Source organism: Entelurus aequoreus, linkage group LG08 (assembly GCF_033978785.1).
Source record: "Entelurus aequoreus isolate RoL-2023_Sb linkage group LG08, RoL_Eaeq_v1.1, whole genome shotgun sequence".
Classification (NCBI taxonomy): domain Eukaryota; kingdom Metazoa; phylum Chordata; class Actinopteri; order Syngnathiformes; family Syngnathidae; genus Entelurus; species Entelurus aequoreus.
This window is the reverse complement of record NC_084738.1, coordinates 27240867-27265790: the sequence shown is the minus strand read 5'-3', so window position 1 is coordinate 27265790 and position 24924 is coordinate 27240867. Positions and strand designations below refer to the sequence as shown.

General features: G+C 36.9%; 1 protein-coding gene across 1 annotated transcript in view; it reads right to left on the bottom strand.

The window, feature by feature from the left end:
• Positions 1–24924, bottom strand: part of si:dkey-191m6.4 (rho GTPase-activating protein 22) — a 69489-nt gene that overhangs the window by 29056 nt on the left and 15509 nt on the right. Inside the window, exons 2-3 of the mRNA XM_062056125.1 lie at positions 23224–23423; positions 11863–11950 (exon numbers count right to left, since the gene is read on the bottom strand). Of these exons, the coding sequence (XP_061912109.1) occupies positions 11863–11950; positions 23224–23423 (288 nt within the window). The remainder of the gene's footprint in view (positions 1–11862; positions 11951–23223; positions 23424–24924) is intronic.

Here is a 24924-nt window from a genome sequence, read left to right as displayed (position 1 = left end):
TTAACGATTCTTGATTTATTTCTTTTAAGAGGCGAGGTCGAAAAATCTTAACATTAAATCGAAAAGAAGAAAATAAAAATATGATCTATTCACTCTAGTATTACTCATATTATGATACTGCCCTTGGTATCAACACTGTCAATTTATGGATCATTCTGCCTTCCCCTTACATGTGTGCCTGAGAGTTGTCGCTAAACAGCATCGAAGCAGCACAACCGTTATTGTATTATTCCTTTTCTTACTGTTATTAATCTACTTATTTATTTGCTGTTAAGTTAATAACTGCTTACTTACTTCCGTGACACTCTCCCAGCTACACTTTGTAAACTTTACTAAGCACTTATTTCTTGTGTTGTTTCAATCTAGTTTACCTACTAGCTTAGTCATAAGCTTGTGTCTATCATATTTGTCCTCGTCCTTCAGTCTTCCAGTAATAATAAAACATAAGAACTGCCGTTTATTTTCCGCAATGGAGAATTATTGACTTAGAGGAGGGGCTCCACACGATGTATGGAGGTACAGTTAACTGTGGGCTGCGATTGCGGTAGCTTCTTAATTTTTCTGGTCTGCAGAGTGAGCATCGAAAATAGGAATCGATGTTTAAAAATGTGGACTATTCTGGGAGAATCGAAATGTAAGACCAGGTTCCCATTGATGCCAAACCCTATTTAAGACACATCAACAAGGTATAGCAATGTCTGTTTGTTTTTGTCATTTCTAACCATGTATGCGGCGATGATTCATCTACCAAACCAAGCAGTGGTTTACATCATTTGAGTCGAATCAATTAACACAAAGTTTCTACAATGCATGAAACAACAAAATTCTTAGTGAAAAACAGCAAAAATTGTACTGATTTATAAGACTACAGACAAACACCAGTTTACAAATTATAGACATGTTGTTTCCTTACTTCTTCAGTTTTAAATGTATTTAAAAAATTGGACACATTTATAAATAATAGTGGAACACTCGCAGATAGCCAACACGGATACAGAACCAACATCTCAATATCGACGGCTTTAATGGAAATAATGGGAGAGATTACCAAAGCAATAAATGGTAAACAGTGTGCAGCTGCAGTGTTTATGGATCTAACAAAAGCATTTGACATAATTAATCAAAATATCTTAATTAACAAATTAGAACAGTGTGGCATCAGAATCCTGGATTAGAAGCTACTTAACCAACAGGAAGAAATACGTGAAGCTAGGTGAACACATGTCGACAGCGCCAAATATGCAGTATGTTGCGGTGTACCCCAGGGATCAATACTGGGACCAACATTGTTACATTTTTATACAAACAACATTTGTAAAGTTGCAAAGGACTTCAAGTTGATACTTTTTGCAGATGACATGACTGTTCTGTTGAGGAGAGAACACACAGAAACTATCACAAATAATAACAGAAGAAATTAACAAATCAAAGTGATGGGTTGATAAAAACAGACTATTTTTGAATGTCAGTAAAACAAAAACAAAAAAAATGCTAACAGTAGAAGAGAAAGTCAAACACAAATACAAATAGACGACAATGGTATTGAAAGTGTGAATAGCTAAAATTATTTACAAAGCAAACTACAACCTGCTATCCAAGAATGTACAACAATTCTTCTCAACAAAAGAGGAGAAATATAACCTTGGAGAAAAATCAAATCACGCTCAGACCTTTAGCATATCAGTATGTGGAATGAAATCATGGAATGGATTAAGCAAATAAATCAACAATGTACTAATATGATCCAATTTAAGACACTGTTCAAACTCAAAGGGTTTACAAAGAAGGAGGAAGAAGAATCATGATGAATATTTTGAACCCCTTTGAAAATGAGAATCTTATTCCTCCATTATGTGAATCAAAACATAACTATTTAATTATGAGAACTTTATTCATTGTTTATGTAAATAATATGAATTTATTTACTAATTTTTCTATTCATTTATGTACTTACTCATTTATTTATTTATTCACTGTTGTGTTGGAGATTAGGTGCAAGCAAATGTTACAAACTCCTATGAAACAAAAATGGGTAGTGTTAAATAAAGTCTGCTTCTTCCTACTCTTTTTCATGCTGTAATGGTCAACTGGAAACGTGATGAATCATATTCTAATTGTATGCGTGTTCAAAATAAACAAACACCATGACCATAGTGACAACTAATCTGTTGATATATGAACACCCTAACCTCATTTACATCAAGCATAGCATGTTGTAGACCAGTGTTTTTCAAGCACTGTGCCGTGAGATACAGTCTGGTGTGCCGTGGGAGATTATGTAGTTTCACCTATTTGGGTTAAAAATATTTTTTGCAAACCAGTAATTATAATCCGCAAATAATGTGCCGTTGTTGAGTGTCGGTACTGTCTAGCGCTCTGCAGAGTAACTATTTTATTCTCCTCAATATCAGTAGGTGGAATCTGGTAGCTAGTTGCTTTGTAAACGTTGTATCTAATGCTTAAACCAAAAATAAACAAAAGGTGAGTGTCCCTAAAAAAGGCATTAAAGCGTAGGGATGGCTATGGAAAACGAAACTAAAACTGAACTTGCTACAAAGTAAACAAAAACAGAATGCTGGACGACCGCAAAGACTTACAGCGCGTGGAGCAGACGGCGTCCACAAAGTACATCCGTACATGACATGACAATCAACAATTTCCACACAAAGAAGGATAGCGTCTGCAAAACTGAAATAGTCTTGATTGCTAAAACAAAGCAGGTGCGGAGTATAGCGCTCAAAGGAAGACATGAAACTGCTACAGGAAAATACTAACAAAACAGGAAAAGCTACCAAAATAGGAGCGCAAGACACTACACACGTGATGTGACAGGTCGTGACACTTACTTTGAGACAAGAGCTATAGTGATGCATGGTGGGTTATGGTTTGAATTCATATCCAACAATTGCAACAATGACTTTTTACTGTCAATATCAACTAACATTTTTAATGTTTTCTGCTGGTGGTGTGCCTCCACATTTTTTCAATGAAGAAAAATGTGCCTTGGCTCCAAAAAGGTTGAAAAACACTGTTGTAGACACAACACATTCTTGACAATATTTCTGCTGTGTGACAGAGGACAAAGACCCTCGGCCATGTTGTATATACACTCTGTCTTAGAATGCCCTGAGGGAAGAACTCAAACGTGTCTCTCTTTAAATGCACCTGGCTGTGTTCACTTTTCTTCAACATCGCAGCACTTTGCTCATCAATAAGAGACTATCAGGAAAAACCCAGTAACCAGTTACTGCACGGTATGCAGTAACATTGTGGAAACCATGCAATCTGGATAAGGCAGCCAAGAACAGGAGCTAGTGCCTCTATACAAAGTGACAAAGCTGTGTGTTAGTTTACATAAACTGAAAGCCTGACTTGGCGCTTACTTCTCGAGTTAAAAGCTTCCAGCATCTGTTTCTTGTTACCTTGGAGATGTTGCTTCTTCGGTCTGTCCGGTTTACAGCAGACCGGCCCCATGTCTAAGTGAGCGGTTCAGGCTGCAGCTGGTACTGGCTCTGCCTTAAACCTTGCAACATGGAGCGCCGTCTCCACTTGGAAGCAGATCAGTACCCAGGTAGCACCGACGCTGCCAGGGAGGCATGCTCGGTGCCAACGCCAACAGGATCCCGTCAAACGAGTCCCACTTCTACACCCATGTATGCTGTCCTTTCATTGCCCTGTTTCTTCCTGCCTCTCTCATTGAGCAGTGTGGGCAGCAGGTTCCTTCCCTCAGCCCCCCTGGGGAGAAGTAAATCCCTGAGGAGGAGTGTGACAAGACTCTCCCTCTCTCTCTCCTTCCTTCCGTCTGTGTGTGTGCCCTAACTGTGCCATGGGTTGTCCTCCAATCTTTGCCAAACAAACTTGTATGCACACTAAAGAAAACAGACAATGTCAATCAAGCTATGTGAGATACTGTCTGCAATGTCGGTTTCTTCTACTACTCAATATTTGGAAGTGTTTGATGAAGATATCATGCAAACGGCATTCTTTAAATTACCTGAGGTGAGGGCATTTACAGTATGTCTATGGTCTTGTTCACACTGCAGGTCAATTCCGATTTTTTTTGCCAATATGCGATCTTTATCTGATTTTTTTCATGTCAGTATGTGTCCATGCACTAAATTGGTCCGATTTCTCAAATAGTTCGGCTCTAAATAAGCATTCTACAACCCATGGAAACACGGATTGTGTTCGGTTTTCAAAAAGTCGGACTAACACACCTGGATTATGCGATTGGAAACCAGATCTGCGTCAGTCTTAACGCGCAGGATACAACTTGAAAGCAGATACCGTTAAAAAATAACGTAGGCAACAATTGTCATGAAGAGTAGACTGTTTATTTGCTTCACAGATGAAAAGAACAGAACATTTTAAAGTGCATCGATGGTTTGATTGATTGGTTGTTTTTTATTCATTTGAACATATATACAGTTTGGTCGAAAAAAAGAAACTGGAATTTATTAAGGGAGGTAGCTAAGGAAATTGAGAATGCTGTCTTAATTCGGACTCCCGAACATAATACGAATGAGATGGAAGATAATGAAGCAGGTATATACTGTATATTACAAGGCAAATAAAAAAAGCGTACACAAACCTCTTCACGCAGTCTTATGGATGGGGATGATACTCGAAACCGGTTTTCCTGGTTGTTCGATAAGAAAAGAACCAAGTCCTCGGACTCGAATCCCTTTTTGAGAACCAGTACCCGTTATCGAGACCACTATAGTAAAGACAAAGAGTTGGTTCTTTATTCGAATCCCTGGGAACGAATCCCGTCCCGACCAGAAATGCTCCGTGTGACATCGGACCGGAAAAAGCGCTCCAAGGTGTAATAAAGTTCAAAACAAAAGGTATAATCCAATGAATAACTTTACTGAGAGATTTGAGCAGGGTACAAACACATGACGAACACTTTTACCACCAACCGGAAACATAGCAACCAGGCAAGCAACGCACCTCCTTTACGGCAGCTGTCGCAACATTCTTAAGGCAACCGCAGCACATACATATATATACAACATATATATATATGTATGACATGATCTCCCTTTTTTAACTTTTGTTTTTCTTTCCTTGTAAACAAAACAAAATCACACTGTATATCTGTTGTCTGTCTAATTATAAATAATGCAGACGAAGCGTGTTGGCTGAGTTCTTGACGTTTACTTTCACAGCGTGCTCATAACCTCATTCTTAGCTGCCGGGTGGTGACATGCAACAACACTTTTCGGGGCTACCGCCCATGCTCGTCACTCCCGTTGCATGCTGGGTAGTGTAGTTGTTATATTCCCTAGCTCACAACATCACATCTTTTCCCCTATAAAGACATAATGTTAACTCAATAAAGTGTATTTCTTTTTTTAGCTTTAACTTTTAATTTTTTAGCATTGTAACCACATTTGCAAACAACTTTTCTCTTCATAGAATTTTCTTTCAATAAAGAAATAAAGTGCAAAAATGTCAAAGCATCATAACAAACAGTTATGTCAAATAGCAGCAGAAGTGCACTTTTTGGAGAGCTGTATTATTTTCAGTTTTGTGCCCAAGGGACTGATTTTATTCAACACTATATTATTATTTATACACCTATAGTGATCACAGAGACAGGTTGTTTTTGTGTTACTGTATATATTTGTTTTTCTGAAAAATCCCACTTCAAATACTTTGGGTAACAACAGTCAATATTTATTTATTTTATTTTATTTTTTTAGGGGGGTAACAGTCAATATTTATTTATTTTATTTTATTTTTTTAGGGGGGTAACAGTCAATATTTATTTATTTATCAGATTAAATTTTTTTCTTATATAATAAAAGTGAGCTTTTGTTAAACCAAATATTGTGTGTTTTTCCATACACAACAACCTATCTGGACTCTATAAGAAAATCGGTTCGATAAGAGGATTCGATAATAGGCTCGAACTCGATAATTTCTTATCAAACATCATCCCTACTTATGAATGAACTCCGAGATATTCAAAAGTTGTGTTTACATGATTATCCGTCCGTAAATGTATTCGAAAAAACTCTCTTTGCTTCGGAGCTGCATCTGCTCAGATATATTCTTGGTAGTAGCGTCATGTTTGTAGCACAATATAAGCTGTCTGCTATTTAACATCAGCATAGCCATTAAGTTAAAGTTAAAAAACCAATGATTGTCACACACACATACACACACTAGGTGTGGCGAAATTATTCTGTGCATTTGACCCATCACCCTTGATCACCCCCTGGAAGGTTAGAGGAGCAGTGAGCAGCAGTGGTGCCGCGCCCGGGAATCATTTTTGGTGATTTAACCCCCAATTCCAACCCTTGATGCTGAGTGCCAAGCAGGGAGGTAATGGGTCCCATTTTTATAGTGTTTGGTATGACTCGGCCGGGGTTAGAGACGTAATATTTGTAATATGTAGCAACATACCACTGAGCTCCTAGACTGGTAACTTGTAAGGAACCACAGAGGCTAGCGTGATGTCATAGGTCAACCTAAAAGCAATACATTTATCTACACTAAAAGGACATAAGCGCCCCCCTGTGTACCACATGTCACATTACAGAGAGTGCATGGACACTTGAACTTCACATGTAGGGGTGAAAAGACAAAAAAACTTACTATTTGAAAATCAGACTAATTTAGTAAATGGAAACATAGTGAGTGTGAACAGTGCAATTCCGAATAGGCCTGGGCCGATAACAAATGTTGCTCTATGATATATTGACCTACAAATTATTGCAGATAAACGATATTGTTGCCATTATTTATTTTTTTGAGACCTTTTTTTGAGACCATATTAACCACTGATGTAATGACATAATAATGGTAAATAATAATGGTTTGAAAGTATACACTTTCAAATGCATTTCACTTGTATCCATCCATCCATCCATTTTCTACCGCTTGTCCCTTTTGGGGTCACGGGGGCTGCTGGAGCCTATCTCAGCTGCATTCGGGCGGAAGTCGGGGTACACCCTGGACAAGTCGCCACCTCATCACAGGGCCAACACAGATAGACAGACAACATTCACACTCACATTCACACACTAGGGCCAATGTTAGTGTTGCCAATCAACCTATGCCCAGGTGCATGTTTTTGGCGGTGGGAGGAAGCCGGAGTACCCGGAAGGAACCTACGCAGTCACGGGGAGAACACACTTGTATTTCTCGTATATTTTAACATTGTAACTTAAATGTAGACTTTTAAATACCAAGTTAAATAAAACAATGTAAATAAAATACACGGTCTGTAAGCAAAATGTTGCACTTGAATAAATCACAACCAAAATCAATAAAATAGGTTCTGTCCCTGCTAAGGGGGAGGTGGGGTACCCTTAAATATACACAACCAAAACAATAAATAATTACATTTTACTTATTTCACTTTTTTATGTTTTGAAACACCATTATTGTCTACTTTGTGTGATTTTGTTCTGTTTTTTCCGTTGAATCAGCTTGGCTATATTGTTTTTCACGCCATTACCTCAATATATTTCAGAGTTTAAAATAAATAAATATTATGTTCCTAATGCTATGAGATACGGTATTATTTGAGAAACACAACTTTTTACATTTTAGCAGATACATAAGTGAAGTGAATTATATTTATATGGCACTTTTCTCTAGTGACTCAAAGAGCTTTACATAGTGAAACCCATTATCTAAGTTACATTTAAACCAGTGTGGGTGGCACTGGGAGCAGGTGGGTGAAGTGTCTTGCCCAACGGCAAGACGGGTAACTAAAAAATGACCAAAAAGTCATGTAAGACAATGACTCACCCACTTGTAGAACTTGCCAAAAGAACGTTGCGGCTAAAGGGTCTAATTCGTCTAATATGGTGCAACATATGCAGGATCACCACCAAGCTTTACACACCAAAGTAAAGGTAGAACATAACTGAGTTCAATTATGTAAATGGTAAGTTACTTCGTGAAGTATTGAGTTGGTAGGGAGTTAAATATAAATGTGTCACAATCAGTAAATTACCGTTGTATCAGTTCAGTGTAAACTGTCAAGGGCTTCATTCACTGACCCTTTAACGTCACATTGCTTCTTTCTGTCTGTGTTCAATAAACTATTACAAGTTAATATAGCAAGTGTAAAACACTAACATAACATCAGGAACTTGTAGAATAACAGCACAATGCCATTGGATTTAATTGTACGCATTTCTGGTACTAACACGGCATAAAATATATTCTAAAAAATGAATAACACGTGACTTTATACTTACATGATTAACAATTTCTCTTGGGGATTAACAAAATCAATCTTAGTCTCACATTAATATTTTATTTATTATTAATAATTTTTTTTTTTTACACGTATTAGTTTGTGCTGGTATTGTAATGTTATTTGATTGCTATTATTTCCAACAATAATAAACAACATCAACATCTGGAATGTGATTTTATAATTTGTTTGTTATTAAATTAATAAATGCATAATAATTGTGATAAATCGTGAAACCGTGATTATTACCCAGACTATAATCGTACAGTCAAAATCTGTAACCGTTACATCCCTAATTGTCAGTGCTTATAAAGTTACAGTGGCAAAAAATATTAAATATGTTTGTTAAGTAAAACCTCTGCCTTGTTTTTAATGAATACTTAGGGCTACTACGTTACTGTATTTTAATTTTGCTCATTTTTCTGAGGTGGTACTTGGAGAAAAAAGTTTGAGAACCCCTGGTCCAGGATAACCCAAACATATACTAATAATTAGGTCATCATTGTGGGTCAGTAAAGGCTGTGGTATCTTTGCTTCGGGTTCACAAGACTATTTTACATGAATACCAATTGTGAGGTGTTGAAAAATTACACCTAGTGTTTCACCACCACATACCCACTGTATTAATGATGCATGTACAAACAAACACACAACTGCAACACACGCATTAGCACACACACTTGTGAGTCATTACTCATTCATATCGTTGTCAAATCGCAAATCAAAGACCGGTATATCTGATGTTTTGCCATCATTCCAGTTGATGTGCAGTATTTGGTATATGATTTGCAACTTAAAATGATGTAATATCTAAACCTTGACAAAGTTACATCTGTTTTAAATGAGGCCGTTAAAAGTTATTTCATTGTCCAAAGCTTGAAATATGGAAACTATGATCCTGACATAACATTTTTGGAAACATTTTAAATTGGTCACAGCTGGCGGTGTGGTACTGAAACAAACTCTATTTTATAACTTTTGTCACAAATGACTTATTAATCCAAACACTTTAGGCTCAATGCGTTGTCTTAAACTGACTGCCATACAACACCAAATCTTTAACAGAGGTATCTCAGCTAATTGTTATGCTTTAAGTTGCAAGCAAAAATTTGAGTTACAAGGATTCCCACCATTAGTTGACGTAGAAAATGTCACAGTGAACCCCGTAAGACGCGCCTAAACATATGATCTCACTTTGCATTAGCTTATAGCTAGAGATGGGCATACCTTAGTTTTTGAAAGAGAGTGTGCAGAACAGTGCTGAGAAGTAGTTAGTGATTTTTGTTGAATTAAAGAATGAAATCATCAAAAACATGACTAAGTATGATTGAGTGTATCACTGCTAGTCTGCACCATACTGAAGCAGAACGAGTCTAACACCAGCCAAAAATGTTAAAATAAGATCCAAACGGCTGACATTTATCGACAAAAACATGGAAATGCTGCTGATAGTGTGTTTGACGACGAAGCAGCTGGAAGGAGGTTCTGAAGAAGTCCACTCTCCAAGTTAAAGGCCTACTGAAATGAATTTTTTTTAGTTAAACTGGGATATCAGATCCATTCTATGTGTCATACTTGATCATTTCGCGATATTGCCATATTTTTGCTGAAAGGATTTAGTATAGAACATCGACGATAAAGTTGTGGTCGCTGATAAAAAAAGCCTTGCCTGTACCGGAAGTAGCGTGACGTCGCAGGTTGAAGGGCTCCTCACATTTCCCCATTGTTTACACCAGCAGCGAGAGCGATTCGGACCGAGAAAGCGACGATTACCCCATTAATTTGAGCCAGGATGAAAGATTTGTGGATGAGGAACGTGAGAGTGACGGACTAGAGTGCAGTGCAGGACGTATCTTTTTTCGCTCTGACCGTAACTTAGGTAAAAGGGCTCATTGGATTCCACACTTTCTCCTTTTTCTATTGTGGATCACGGATTGGTATTTTAAACCACCTCGGATACTATATCTTCTTGAAAATGAGAGTCGAGAACGCGAAATGGACATTCACAGTGACTTTTATCTCCACGACAATACATCGGTGAAGCACTTTAGCTACGGAGCTAACAAGATAGCACCGTGCTTAAATGCAGATAGAAACAAAAGAAATAAGCCCCTGACTGGAAGGATAGACAGAAGATCAACAATACTACTATCAGGAGACACCGAACCAAACACTGGACCTGTAACTACACGGTTAATGCTGTGCTGCCTGTCGAAGCCTAGCAACGCTGTTGCTGACGACGCCATTGAAGCTAACAGCTACGGGACCTCGTCAGAGCTATGATAAAAACATTAGCGTTCCACCTACGCCAGCCCTCATCTGCTCATCAACACCCGTGCTCACCTGCGTTCCAGCGATCGACGGCGCGACGAAGGACTTCACCCGATCATCGATGCAGTCGGCGGCTAGCGTCGGATAGCGCGTCTGCTATCCAACTCAAAGTCCTCCTGGTTGTGTTGCTGCAGCCAGCCGCTAATACACCGATCCCACCTACAGCTTTCTTCTTTGCTGTCTCCATTGTTCATTAAACAAATTGCAAAAGATTCACCAACACAGATGTCCAGAATACTGTGGAATTTTTCGATGAAAACAGAGCTGTTTGTATTGTGATACAATGTGTCCGAATACTTCCGTTTCAACCATTGACGTCACGCGCAAACGTCATCATACATAGACGTTTTCAACCGGAAGTTCCCCGGGGAATGTAAAATTGGCATGTGTTGCAATGTTAAGATTTCATCATTGATATATAAAGTATAAGACTGCGTGGTCGGTAGTAGTGGGTTTCAGTAGGCCTTTAAATGCTGTACATTATTATTACAATACTTCATAGAACCACCGTAGTTGTTTGTACTATATTATATTGTACTGTTTTTATACACTATTTCTTATCTCAAGGTTAGTTTTTCTTTTTTTAAAAGGCATGTTGCATGTTAAAATTGTACTGTTGTACAAGCACTGATTTAATTTTGCTTCAGTGGGAGATATTGATTTAAGATACAAGGGTTTTGAGTCAAGAGCTCCATCACAGAACTAATTAAGCTCGTATGTTGAGGTACTAGTGTAATTAGTTTTGAAAATAATTTAGATTTAGAACTCTATAATTTAATAAAATAGTGGGCTTATTTGACTGCCAAATTCAATGTGTCATGGTTGTCTGGGGCAACTGTTCTTGGATCAACAGGACAATATAACAAAGTTATATTCTGGATTTGTGCACTTGCATCATTCCTTTCCTGCTCACCCTTCTACGCTGGTAGAGAGAGGATCATTGGAGTTCGCAGCCTTTTGCAATGTTGACGAGCCATAAACAAAACCCACAGACCAACACAAGTTGGTTGGCCTCTCTAAACACAACAAACGAGCAAACACTCCCAGGACGACAGGGTGGCACAGTGAGCTGGAAGAAGTTACATGGTTTGACTCCTCACACACTGATTCACAATAATGCACTGATCTGGAGTCAAAATGCAATTGCTGAATCAAACAAGAAGTTTTAAAATCATTTGTGTTGCATGGTGGATGCATGGGTAGAATGTGTTGCCGCTGGTGGAGATCACCATGACACACTACCTGAACTCTGGGAAACAATGCCCTCTGCTGTTTCACATCCAGAAAAGCAGAAGCGCAGGTCAACTTACCTGGAACAATCTCAAAAAGGTGTCTTCCTGGTTCATCTGGGTTTGCCGTAAGTTCATTCACCTGGCATCCCTGCAGTGGTATACAGCCCTGAAAAACAGACGGAGCCCACTTCAACAAAATCAACTTGTGATCTGTTTTTCTTCACTTATAGGAGAAGTGTTTTGATCTTACTATATGTTATATTGCTTGTAGTTTGTGCACATCAAGAACCCACACACATTATTAAAAAACATTATCCACTGACAAAGCTTAATCTATTGTTACTATAACAATCTACAAGGTTAATATAGTTGGCTTCTCTTTCTTCCCCTCCATTTATCCGCTTTCTTTTGTATTTCATGTTATCATTACATATATGTATTGTTGCATTTGAACAGTTGTATTGTTGATAATAGAGGTAATTACTGTTATTATTAGAGATGTCTGATAATGGCCTTTTTGCCGATATCCGATATTCCGATATTGTCCAACTCTTGATTACCGATTCCGATATCAACCGATACCGATATATACAGTCGTGGAATGAACACATTATTATGCAGAATTTTGTTGTGATGCCCTGCTGGATGCATTAAACAATGTAACAAGGTTTTCCAAAATAAATCAACTCAAGTTATGGAAAAAAATGGCAACATGGCACTGACATATTTATTATTGAAGTCACAAAGTGCATTATTTTTTTTAACATGCCTCAAAACAGCAGCTTGGAATTTGGGACATGCTCTCCCTGAGACAGCATGAGGTTGAGGTGGGCGGGGTTTTGTGTATATTAGCGTCCCGGAAGAGTTAGTGCTGCAAGGGGTTCTGGGTATTTGTTCTGTTGTGTTTATGTTGTGTTACGGTGCGGATGTTCTCCCGAAATGTGTTTGTCAATCTTGTTTGGTGTGGGTTCACAGTGTGGCGCATATTTGTAACAGTGTTAAAGTTGTTTATACGGCCACCCTCAGTGTGACCGGTATGGCTGTTGACCAAGTATGCCTTGCATTCACTTGTGTGTCTGAAAAGCCGTAGATATTATGTGATTTGGCCGGCAAGCAAAGGCAGTGCCTTTAAGGTTTATTGGCACTCTGTACTTCTCCTTACATCCGTGTACCACTCCATACAGAGGCGTTTTAAAAAGTCATACATTTTACTTTTTGAAACCGATACCGATAATTTCCGATATTACATTTTAAAGCATTTATCGGCCGATAACATCGGCAGTCCGATATTATCGGACATCTCTAGTTATTATTCATTATCAATAGTGCTATTTCTATTGGTATTTGTATTGCTCCATTTGTTGTGTAATACTGCTCATTGTCATTTCTGTATTATTTATTTCACTATCTGCTTCTTTGCTATCACTTTTACTATCATATTTGGACATATCCTATTTGCTGATGTTGTTCTGTTGTGGTTGTTGTTGTTATTGTTATTGTTGTGTTTGCTGTTGTTGTTTTCTCTGTCTTATCCCCCTCTTGTCCCCACAATTTGCCCCTCTGTCTTCCTTTTTTTCTCTTTCTATCCCCTCCTGCTCCGGCCCGGCTGCATCAAATAATAATATAAATCCATTTAATAAAGTCAAATACAAATAAGGCAACAAGAGAAGTATCCCACACTTCACTTTTGTAAAGTACATTTGTACAGCCGATATGGGCATCTACATCATCTATATGATTTGCCTGAGTAGCTGGACAGGATGAAAAAATAAATAAATAAAGAAAACATTATCCAGATCAATACCCATTTAGCTCCAAAAACTAAGACCAAGTGAGCTGTGAAAAGATGCCAGCGCCTGTAGGTCGGCCATGTTAATCTGCTGACTGGCATCCTCCATCAAACAGGCACCCGAGTCTGCCAAATCGCCTCAGCCTGTGGGCCGGGCCGCCAACAACATTAGTAGCCGTGGCAACAAATGGAAGAGGCGGGAGCTGGAGCACAGGGAATCAGGGGATCGGAGGGCGGGGGGGGGGCTCCCGAGGGTGCCATGTGCTCAGAGCAACACAGGCAGCGGGGGATGAATGATTAACAAAGGGCAACATGTAATCTGAGGACACAAATCATGCAGTCAGATGGTTATTGGTTAATGTATCAAAAGTATAATGTAATGAAAGTATTGTATTTGGTAACTTACTCGCCAATTACTTTTACATGTGTTCAGATTTGCCTGAAATCTGCCTTGGCTGCAGTTTTATATAGGCTTACTTAAAACATGGCTTGTCTAATAAACCCCCATACAGAGTTCAGTTGCCATGACACCAGATGCACTTGCCATAAACTGATGTCGACTCACCCATCTTAATCAGGTTTTCCCCATAAATGTCCATCATCATCTTTCGTGAAAACCAATCGGGGGGGCCCAAGACGAATTCCCACTTTTTTCTGCACTGCAAAAACTGAAATCTAAGTAAGATTAAATATGTCAAATAAGGGTGATATTTGCTTACTTTCTGTCTGATAAGATAATTCTTCTCACTAAGCAGATTTTATGTTATAGAGTGTTTTATTGTTTTAAGGGTTTTGATTCTAAATTATCTTAGTAAGACATTTATGACCTATATTGAGTAAAACATGCTTGAAACTACAATATCAACTGTTGCAAAGCTGTGTCATTAACACTCACAAGTATAAAACTACTTTTTTAAAGTAATAATTTCTTACTTCAAGCATGAAAAAAAAAATCATGATGCCGAGCGCATATCATTATGTCAAGATAAGGGTACTAGCATTTACTTAATTTAAGAATATTTTTCAACATATTGAGCAAAAAGGTCTGTTTTTTTTTCTACCAAGAAAAGTGCACTTGTTATTAGTGAGAATATACTTATTCTAAGGTATTTTTTGGGTTCATTGAGGTTAGCTAATTTTACTTGTTTTGGAAAGTCTTGACAGGCCGAATGTTCTTGTTCTATTGGCAGATAATTTTGCTTAGTTCAAATAAAATACCCTTAATTTTTGTAAAAAAAATTCTTGTTTTTGAACACTGACTTTTTGCAGTGTGTCACCAGCATCATTTTTACAGTGTGCTAAAGTAAACAGCCTATTGCTACACACAGACATTACACTAGGGCTGCACAATGAATCCACATCCAATCGACATCGAAGTTTTAATGACTGAAAAAAGAAAAATCTCTCCTGCATCTTTAAATTGAATTAGAATTGTCAAGCCTTATATTATATTATACATACATGACTTTGTGAACTCATCAATTATTCTTCACAAAGTAATTTTTGCTGATGACAAACATGTATTCATGTCACACAAAAATCCTGAAAGCCTTCAAGCTATTGTCAATAGTGAATTAGTTAAAGTAGATAATTGGTTCAAATGTAATAAATTATCCTTAAATATACAGTAAATAAAACAAACTTTATTATATTTGGTTCAAAAAGAAGCCGTAAAAACTTCAATAGGATACTGATTAAAATAAGTGGTAAAGCATTAGAGAGAGTTGAGAGCACTAAATTCCTTGGTGTATATATATGGTAGAACAAGGGTCACCAAACTTTTTGAAACCAAGAGCTACTTCTTGGGTACTGATTAATGCGAAGGGCTACCAGTTTGATACACACTTAAATAAATTGCCAGAAATAGCCAATTTGCTCAATTTACCTTTAACTCTATGTTATTATTAATAATTAATGATATTTACACTTAATTGAACAGTTTAAAAGAGTAGAAAACACGAAAAAAATGACAATTAAATTTTGAAACATAGTTTATCTTCAATTTCGACTCTTTAAAATTCAAAATTCAACTGAAAAAACTAGCTAATTCGAATCTTTTTGAAAAAATTAAAAAAATAATTTATGGAACATTAGTAATTTTTACTGATTAAGATTCATTTTAGAATTTTGATGACATGTTTTAAATAGGTTAAAATCCAATCTACACTTTGTTAGAATATATAACAAATTGGACCAAGCTATATTTCTAACAAAGACAAAACATTATTTCTTCTAGATTTTCCAGAACAAAATTTTTAAAATAAATTCAAAAGACTTTGAAATACGATTTAAATTTGATTCTACAGATTTTCCAGAATAATTTTTAAAAATTTTAATCATAATAAGTTTGAAGAAATATTTCACAAATATTCTTCGTCGAAAAAACAGAAGCTAAAATGAAGAATTAAATTAAAATGTATTTATTATTCTTTACAATAAAAAAAATAAATTTACTTGAACATTGATTTAAATTGTCAGGAAAGAAGAGGAAGGAATTTAAAAGGTAAAAAGGTATATGTGTTTAAAAATCCTAAAATCATTTTTAAGGTTGTATTTTTTTCTCTAAAATTGTCTTTCTGAAAGTTATAAGAAGCAAAGTTTAAAAAATTAATGAATTTATTTAAACAAGTGAAGACCGAGGCTTTAAAATATTTTCTTGGATTTTCAAATTCTATTTGAGTTTTGTCTCTCTTAGAATTAAAAATGTCGGGCGAAGCGAGACCAGCTTGCTAGTAAATAAATACAATTTAAAAAATAGAGGCAGCTCACTGGTAAGTGCTGCTATTTCAGCTATTTTTAGAACAGGCCAGCGGGCTACTCATCTGGTCCTTACGGGCTACCTGGTGCCCGCGGGCACTGCGTTGGTTGGTGACCCCTGCGGTAGAAGGATTTATACATTTCAAAAGCCATATTGAATATTTTATGAATAAATTATCTAAATATGTCGGTCAACTCTCAAAATTGAGGCACTTTCTTCTCCTAATTCTGTATCGGACTCTACTTGAAGCACATATAAACTATTGCAATGTTGTATAGTGTAACACATATCCCAGTTATCTTAAAAAACTGAGGATTCTTCAGAAGAAAGTCATATGTGTTAATGGTACAATCTTCTGAAGCTTACAGTGTGCAACAGATTCCACAGTGCTTGTATTATGTATAACGTAGTATATGGATTTAATTCTAGACTCTGCCAGCTCATTCCAGTGACCACTACTTCTCATAGATATACTACTAGAAGTAAACCTTTATTAAGAGGGAGAAATCGTCATCTAAAATGTACAAGCTTTAGTATAGCCTGTAGAGGCCCGGTGATCTGGAATTAGATTGATAGCTCTATAAAATAATCACATTCTTTAAACATTTTTAAAAAGCGTTTTAAGCTAAATTTATTGCGACGTTATGCTTAGTACATTCAGCACACCCCTTATGGTTGAGGAATTCACATTAGTCGCATATTTCTGGTTTTGACCTCTGTATGTATAATGAGATTATCGCAGATCTTCAAGATGCAACCTTTTAATCAAATTTGAAAAATAGGATGTTGAGACTGATTTGGTGGATTTAAAGAGTCCTTTTTTTATTTATAAATTAAATTGTAAATGGGTATTAGGTGGGTAGATTTTGAAATTTATTGTACTGTATTTTGTATATTACATGATGATGTATATTTTAACTGTGGGTCCCTGTCCATAAGCTGTGTGCTTCTAGGGATAAACTTTTTGCAGAACGGACTCTGATATTAACAAAAGAAACAATAATGTAATACAAAATGATGTCTGTTTTTAAATAAATAAATAAAATAAGAGATAGGCTCTTCTCTAGTGACTCAAAGTGCTTTACATAGTGAAACCCAATATCTAATAACATTTAAACCAGTGTGGGTGGCACTGGGAGCAGGCGGGTAAAGTGTCTTGCCCAAGGACACAATGGTAGTGACGAGGATGGTGGAAGAGGGGATTGAACCTGGAACTCTCAAGTTGCTGGCACGGCCGCTCTACCAACTTGGCTATGCTGCCCCAAATGTAGTTATAGGAAACAGTGCAGCCGATGCAGTCAGTGTGCTAATAACAAACACCACTTGAGTTGTATTACTGTACAGTATCTGAAAAAGGTTTTAATGGTGACAGTGTAAAATGGCTGAAGGACCTCCAGTACAACACGAGTGGACTACGATGAGGCTACGACTAGCGGCTAGGGAGGGTGTAAGCAAACATGGCTGTTACATATTTAAACCCACATATTCTTGATGTTATATCATTGCATATTGTTCTAGTGTGTGGCAACTTGAGACAAGAATATGTTGATGAACAGTCTAAAAGTAACATGACTTCCTTCACTCATCATTCTAGCAGTTTTCTGCGTCAAAATCAATGAATTTAGCGTGCTAGCACGCTAACATTATGGTGCTAACTTTTTTACTATCGTTACGTTTTTTTCCTCTAATTACACAGCTATACACCTTACAGTCAGATCATTTGATATGTGACACATGCTAACGTTAGCGTGTTTATGTTTGCATGCTAGCATACTAGCATTAAAGTGCTAGCTTTTTGAGCTAATTTTGCAACCGTTTACCTTAGAGTCATATAACTTGGTATGTGACAGCTGTTAACTGTTAGTGTGCTAACGTTAGCGTGTTCACACGCTAACTATTAAGTGCTAACTTTCCCCCCCCAAACTTTACACTTTTTTCTCTAATCCCGCAGCTTTACAGTCATATACCGTAGTATTTGAAACATGCTAACTGTATGCTTGTTTACGTTAGCATGCTAACATTAAAGTACTAGCTTTTTGAGCTAATTTTGCAACCGTCTACCTTACAGTCATATGACTTGGTATGTGACACTTGTTAACTGCTAGCATGCTTGTGTTAGCATGCTAACCTTAAAATACTGACTTTTTTTTAGCTATTTGTACTCTTTTTTTTTTTTTTCCTGTAATTCTCCAGCCCTACACTTTAGAGTCATATAACTTGGTATTTGACACAAGCTAACTATTATTATGGCCACGTTAGCTTGCTAGCATGCTAACATTAGCGTGCTAACATTTTGAGCTAGTTTTGCTACCGTTTACCCCAATGTCATATTACTTGGTATGTGACACTTGTTAACTTTTAGCAAATGATACCATACTAACTATCTTACCTAAACATGCCAACTTTTTCATCTACTTTTACACTTTTTTCTCTATTTCCAAAGCCATAGACCTTCTGGCCGTATTAATTGACATGTGAGACATGCTATCTGTTAGAATGCCATCGTTAGCACATTTGCTAAGTGTTAGCATTTTAATGTCTGCATGCTAACATTTTAGGCTAGCACTGTAACTCATTTTGTACAGTTACACCTAAAACTCACGGATTCAGACACTCAGCACCATCTAATAAGTATGACGGCTTCCGGCGACCCCCGGCCAGAGGTCCAGAGCCCAGATAGCAGGCCCATCAAAATTTATGCGGGAATTTTTTAGTTGCATATTGTTCTGGTTAGTGTGTGGCAGCTTTCGACAAGAATATGTTGATTGTAGAGATGTCCGATATTATCGGCCGATGCTTTAAAATGTAATATCGGAAATTATTGTTATCGTTTTTTTTATTATCTATCGTTTTTTTTGGGTTTTTTAATTTTTTTATTAAATCAACATAAAAAACACAAGATACACTTACAATTAGTGCACCAACCCAAAAAACCTCCCGCCCCCATTTACACTCATTCACACAAAAGGGTTGTTTCTTTCTGTTATTAATATTCTGGTTCCTACATTATATATCAATATATATCAATACAGTCTGCAAGGGATACAGTCCGTAAGCACACATGATTGTGCGTGCTGCTGGTCCACTAATAGTACTAACCTTTAACAGTTAATTTTACTCATTTTCATTAATTACTAGTTTCTATGTAACTGTTTTTATATTGTTTTACTTTCTTTTTTATTCAAGAAAATGTTTTTTATTTATTTATCTTATTTTATTAATTTAAAAAAAAAAAAAGGACCTTATCTTCACCATACCCGGTTGTTCAAATTAGGCCTAATAGTGTGTTAATTCCACGACTGTATATATCGATATCGGTTGATATCGGTAATTAAGAGTTGGACAATATCGAAATATCAAAGATCATACAAATAATGAGACAAGTTTAAGGTGTAATACATTGAGTTTGGGAAAAAAATTTACATAAACCACAGTAGTGAATAATCATTTAAGTCTCCATTTTCTCAGTTTATAAAAGTAGTCTTTAATGTCATTGCCAAGTGGACTTATCTGTTGCTGCAATAAGCCGCCGCCTCCTCCCCCAAGCACCACTCCCAGTTTCAAATATCGCATCGATTAGAAGATGAGAGAGAAAATTGAACGTCAGGATGACACTTTCTCGCACATCCTGTCACAAGAGGGGGAGGTTGTGCGTATACGTGTAAGTGTTCATTTCCCTGAGTATATGTGCATATGCCCATTTAGTCGCGTGTGCCTGTGTGTGTGTGCGTAAGACCTGAATGCATCAGAGGTTGCAAATCAATACAGCTCGGGTGAGTATTGGCAAGCTTTGATTAAAGGCAGTCTGTCCACGTCTCAGTAATCTCAGTCCCTGCAGAATAGGGACTGCAAAGTGTGGAAGACGTCATTTCATGCGGATGTGTGTGTGTGTGTGAAAAGACAGTGATGTCAGATGGTCTACATTAAATGAAAAGCAGTCATCCAGAATGAGACTGAAATCAATAAAAGTGTCAAGATTTCAGGCAGGAAGGCTCAGTGAAGATTATTGTGTTTAAAATGGCGTGTGTGCGTGTGCTTGATGAAGATGCTCCAGCTGTCTTTTTTGTTGGATTACATCATCCCCTCTTGTTAGAGCAATGTAAGCCTATTCAGCTAATCTGCCATGCCTTCTAATATGACCAAGGGTCAGGCCAGTGGCACACCCACTCCATTACTTCTGAGTGGTTATTAAAGACGTTAAAAATGAGTCATCGCACCGACACAAAAGATGTCACGAAAAATGAAGGAAACAGAATCAGGTATTTTCCCTGCAAATATTTAAAGGTGGATGTACTAATGGAGCAATTTGCTGTTGGCACTAAAGAGTTTGATGAGCCATAATTTACTACGCAGTAACCCATATTACGGCGGTCATTTCAATTTTATCACTTATGACAATCACAAAAGAAAAATCTAACAAAAAAAATACACAAAGAAAATTGTAGATCGATCTAAATACAGGAAGAGTGTAACAATTAACCGATATCCATCCATCCATCCATCCATTTTCTACCGCTTATATATCGATTTATATTCTTTAGATTTAACTACATCAATCTGTGCTCGGCAAGTTTGCTTTCCAGAAATTAGGTATCAATCCAACATTGTTTTTTAAGGGAATCAATCGATTTTATCGATAACAAAAAAAGGAAAAGGTTGGATTCATGAATGGCAGACTTTGTATGAAGTTTAACACTTTTAATGATAAGGATGTTGAACGTTATTCAAGTCATCGCCATCAGTCAAAACGGGCCAAGCTGCGTCCGCAGACATATACTCTAAGTCGCGCCCACTCTAAGTTGTACTCACAAGGGTGACGACGACGGAAGTGAACCCTGTTTTAAAGACATGGCCTCAGTGATGGTGACAACATGAAAGTGGACACCTGATTTGTGCCTTGAGCCAAGATGGCTAATGCAACACACCATTGGTTATTATTTCGGTTGTTGAATGTATTGCTTTTTCAGCTGATTATATACAACCCTAATCCTACCTAAAACCCTATCCGTAACTTATTTTCAGCAGTATTAATTTATTTATGATTTCCATGTTAGTTATTGTCTCTCCAGCTTCACTTCCGTTTAAGACATGCCTTACGTCCATTACAGTCACACCTGTGGCAAGTCTTTAAGTGCAGTCTGCAAAACAAGAATGTCGGGTAGCTACGGTGGCTGAGAAAGGTCATAACAAATGCAAATACGACAAGGCAATAACATAAATTACAACACAGCAATTTGCAGCCACAGCACGATTGCAAAAGCCGCAACAAATACAAACGTCACAACAAAATAATATCAAACCGCAATACAGCTTTTAGCCACAAAGGATACAAAGGACACAACAGAAGTGACAGCAGCCGAGGCAGAACGAACAAATGCCAAAAAAGTCGAACAGCAACAAGTTTGACAGGTGAGCGATCAGTCATGCGGCATCCATTTGGTTAGCCCAGGGGTCGGCAACGTGCGGCTTTCGAGAAACAAATGGCTCTTTAGCGCCGCCCTAGTGGCTCTCTGGAGCTTAATAAAAAATGTATGAAAATGGAAAACGATGAGGAAAAAATATTATATTTTTTAATATGGTTTCTGTAGGAGGACAAACATAACACAAACCTTCCTAATTGTTAGAAATCCCACTGCCCACATTAAACATGCTTCACTAATGAGAGTATTTGGCACATGTTATTTTGTCCTGATTTCGGAAGTCCTTGAACGCACCGTAGTTTGTTTACATGTACAACTTTCCTTAATGCTGCCACAGAAAGACGTGTTTTATGGCACTCTTTCTTTGTCTCTATTTGTCCATCAAATGTTTTATGCTGTGCGTGAATCCACAAAGGTGAGCTTTGTTGATGTTATTGACTTGTGTGGAGTGATAATCAGGCATATTTGGTCACTGCATGACTGCAAGCTAATCAATGCTAACATGATATTTATGCTAGCTGTATGTACATATTACATCATTATGCTTCGTATTTTAGGTATATTTGAGCTGATTTAATTTGTAGTTTCCGTTTCCTTCAACTTAAACACACACATCTTTACCTTTGGCCATTTTAAGCCACTCATTTCCAGGAGTTATCACACCCTCTGAGAAGCCTCTGTTTTACTAATGTTTTCCAATGTTGTAAAATGTGTAGAATAAATATTACATTTCAACATTTCTGTCAACGAAGATTTGCATCAGCCTGCGACACATAGCCATTTTGATAATAGTCTAATATAGCTAATACAGACACTTACGTCATGTGTTGCCTTCATTATAACACTTATATAAAGCTTTAAATTTTTTGCGGCTCCAGACAGATTTTTTATTTTGTATTTTTGGTCCAATATGGCTCTTTCAACATTTTGGGTTGCGGACCCCTGGCTTAGCCTGAAGCAGACGAGTGAAGTTATTGGTGTTTGAAAGAATCTATTGCTATTTGACAGACCATTTTAAAGTTTTATGGTAATAAAAAATAGGAAAGAGTGCATCCCTTGACAGCTTAATACGGAACGCGTACTTTTGCTTTGAAATACGGGACGATTCCGTTTTATCAAGGGACGATTAGCAACCCTACACCCACTTACACTTTAGTCAGAGGTTGCCAACTATTTATGAGTGGACTTTCTCCAATAATCTGGATTTTTTGCTGGGTAAAAAAAGAAACACAATCATTTATAATACGGGGAAAAAATGAAAGTATAGGCACTCGAGAAACGGCAAGACGATCTTTAGAGCGTGAGGCATTCCCTGCGTGAGTGCGAGGAAATATCCCTCCGCCGTTTATTGATTTAAACTACTGTATATGTGTATATAATTGGTCTTAAATTTTATCCCATATCATTTTATCCAACATTTTTTTTCTATTAAAAAAAAAAGAGTAACAACTTGATTTGTATTATTATTTTACCTGTGGTTTGGTTTCCTCCTCATCTTTGTAGAAAAATAGTTGATCTGCCCGCAGCACGAACCACCTCAGCTGCCAGTTCTTCATGATGCTGCGCTGCTTCTTCAGCCAGCCAGCCTTCAGCGCCCCCTCCTGGAGGCTGGGCGAAGCCGGCTGGCAGGAGCCCCGTGTCACCTCGCCCATCACCATGCTTTTGGACCTGGCTGCACACACACACACACACACACACACACACACACACACACACACACACACACACACACACACACACACACACACACACACACACACTTGTATTCTCAATTTATGTGCAAACAGACCAATCCATCATAGAGTTGCCTAAAATTATTAGGCTACAGGGGCTGTTTAATTATCAGTCTTGGACACATGCCATGTTTTTTTCCTCCTTTCATTTTTTCACTCTGTAGTGTTATCTTTCATTGTGTATGCTGCCCTTCACTTGTGAACACACAACCTTTTGCCCCAGGCTGCAACACCTCAAGATGAGATACAGAGGCAGCAGGCACAAATAAGATAATATAGAGACAGTGATGGGGAGCAACACAAACACACACACACACACACACTCACACACACACACACACACACAATCTTGTATTTGTTACCTTCTTGAGACCTCAGAAAAATGCCTAACTCTTTAGACCAGCCTTTCTAGATATAAAGATGTGTATTTACAACATTAATAATATATACTTACTATGCAAATATAAAAAAGATTGTTGTGAAAATTTGAGTTGGAATTTCACAAGAAACAAGGTCACAATTTCACAAGAAAAACTTCGAATTTTGGCGGTAATGTAATAAAAGTCATAATTTTACTAAACGCAAGTCCAAAGTTTACACGAAAAAAATGAACATTTGTGCAACATTATGATAAAATTTGCAATTTTACTCAATAACAGTTGCAATTTTACTAGAAAAGTTTTCAATTTTGACAATTTTATTAAAAGAGTCATAATTTTACTCGACAAAAGTCACAATTTTATGAGAAAACGTAAACATTTTGGCAATATTATAATAATAATCTGAATTTTACATGGTAAAATTATGACAAAAGTCATAATTTTACTCAAAAAAATTTCGCTATTTTACAAGAACAAGAACAAAATTGGCAATATTGTGATACAAGTGTGAATTTTATATGACAAATGTCACCATTTCGCATTAAAAAGTAATAATTTTACATAAAGTAATAATTTTACTAGAAAATATTGCAATATTTCAGAAACAGAAAGAATATGAGAAATTTGTGATTTAGGGCTATATAAATAAACTTTGATTGATTGATTGAAATTGTTCCCAATTTTATGAGAAAAAAGTTGACACATTGTGAGAAGAAAACTGCTTTTAGTTAATTTATTTGAATTTGAATTTTTTTGTTTGTAATTGGTTTTTAATCTTCAATATTTACTTCAAGTTATTACAGTATGTCTCTATATACATTTTTAAAAATTTTTTTTAAATAATTTTGGCCATAGGGGGTGTATTTCAATTTCTTACACACACTTGTTATTTCATATGTTGACCAGAGGGGGAGCACTTTTAAAACCGACACACAGTCAATTTGAAAAATCCTTCCATTTTGGGACCACCCTCATTTTGATAGATTTCACATTCACAATAGAGACATTCTCTATTAGATGCAATGGTTTTCCATATTGGGACCATGATTTATGTCCTAAC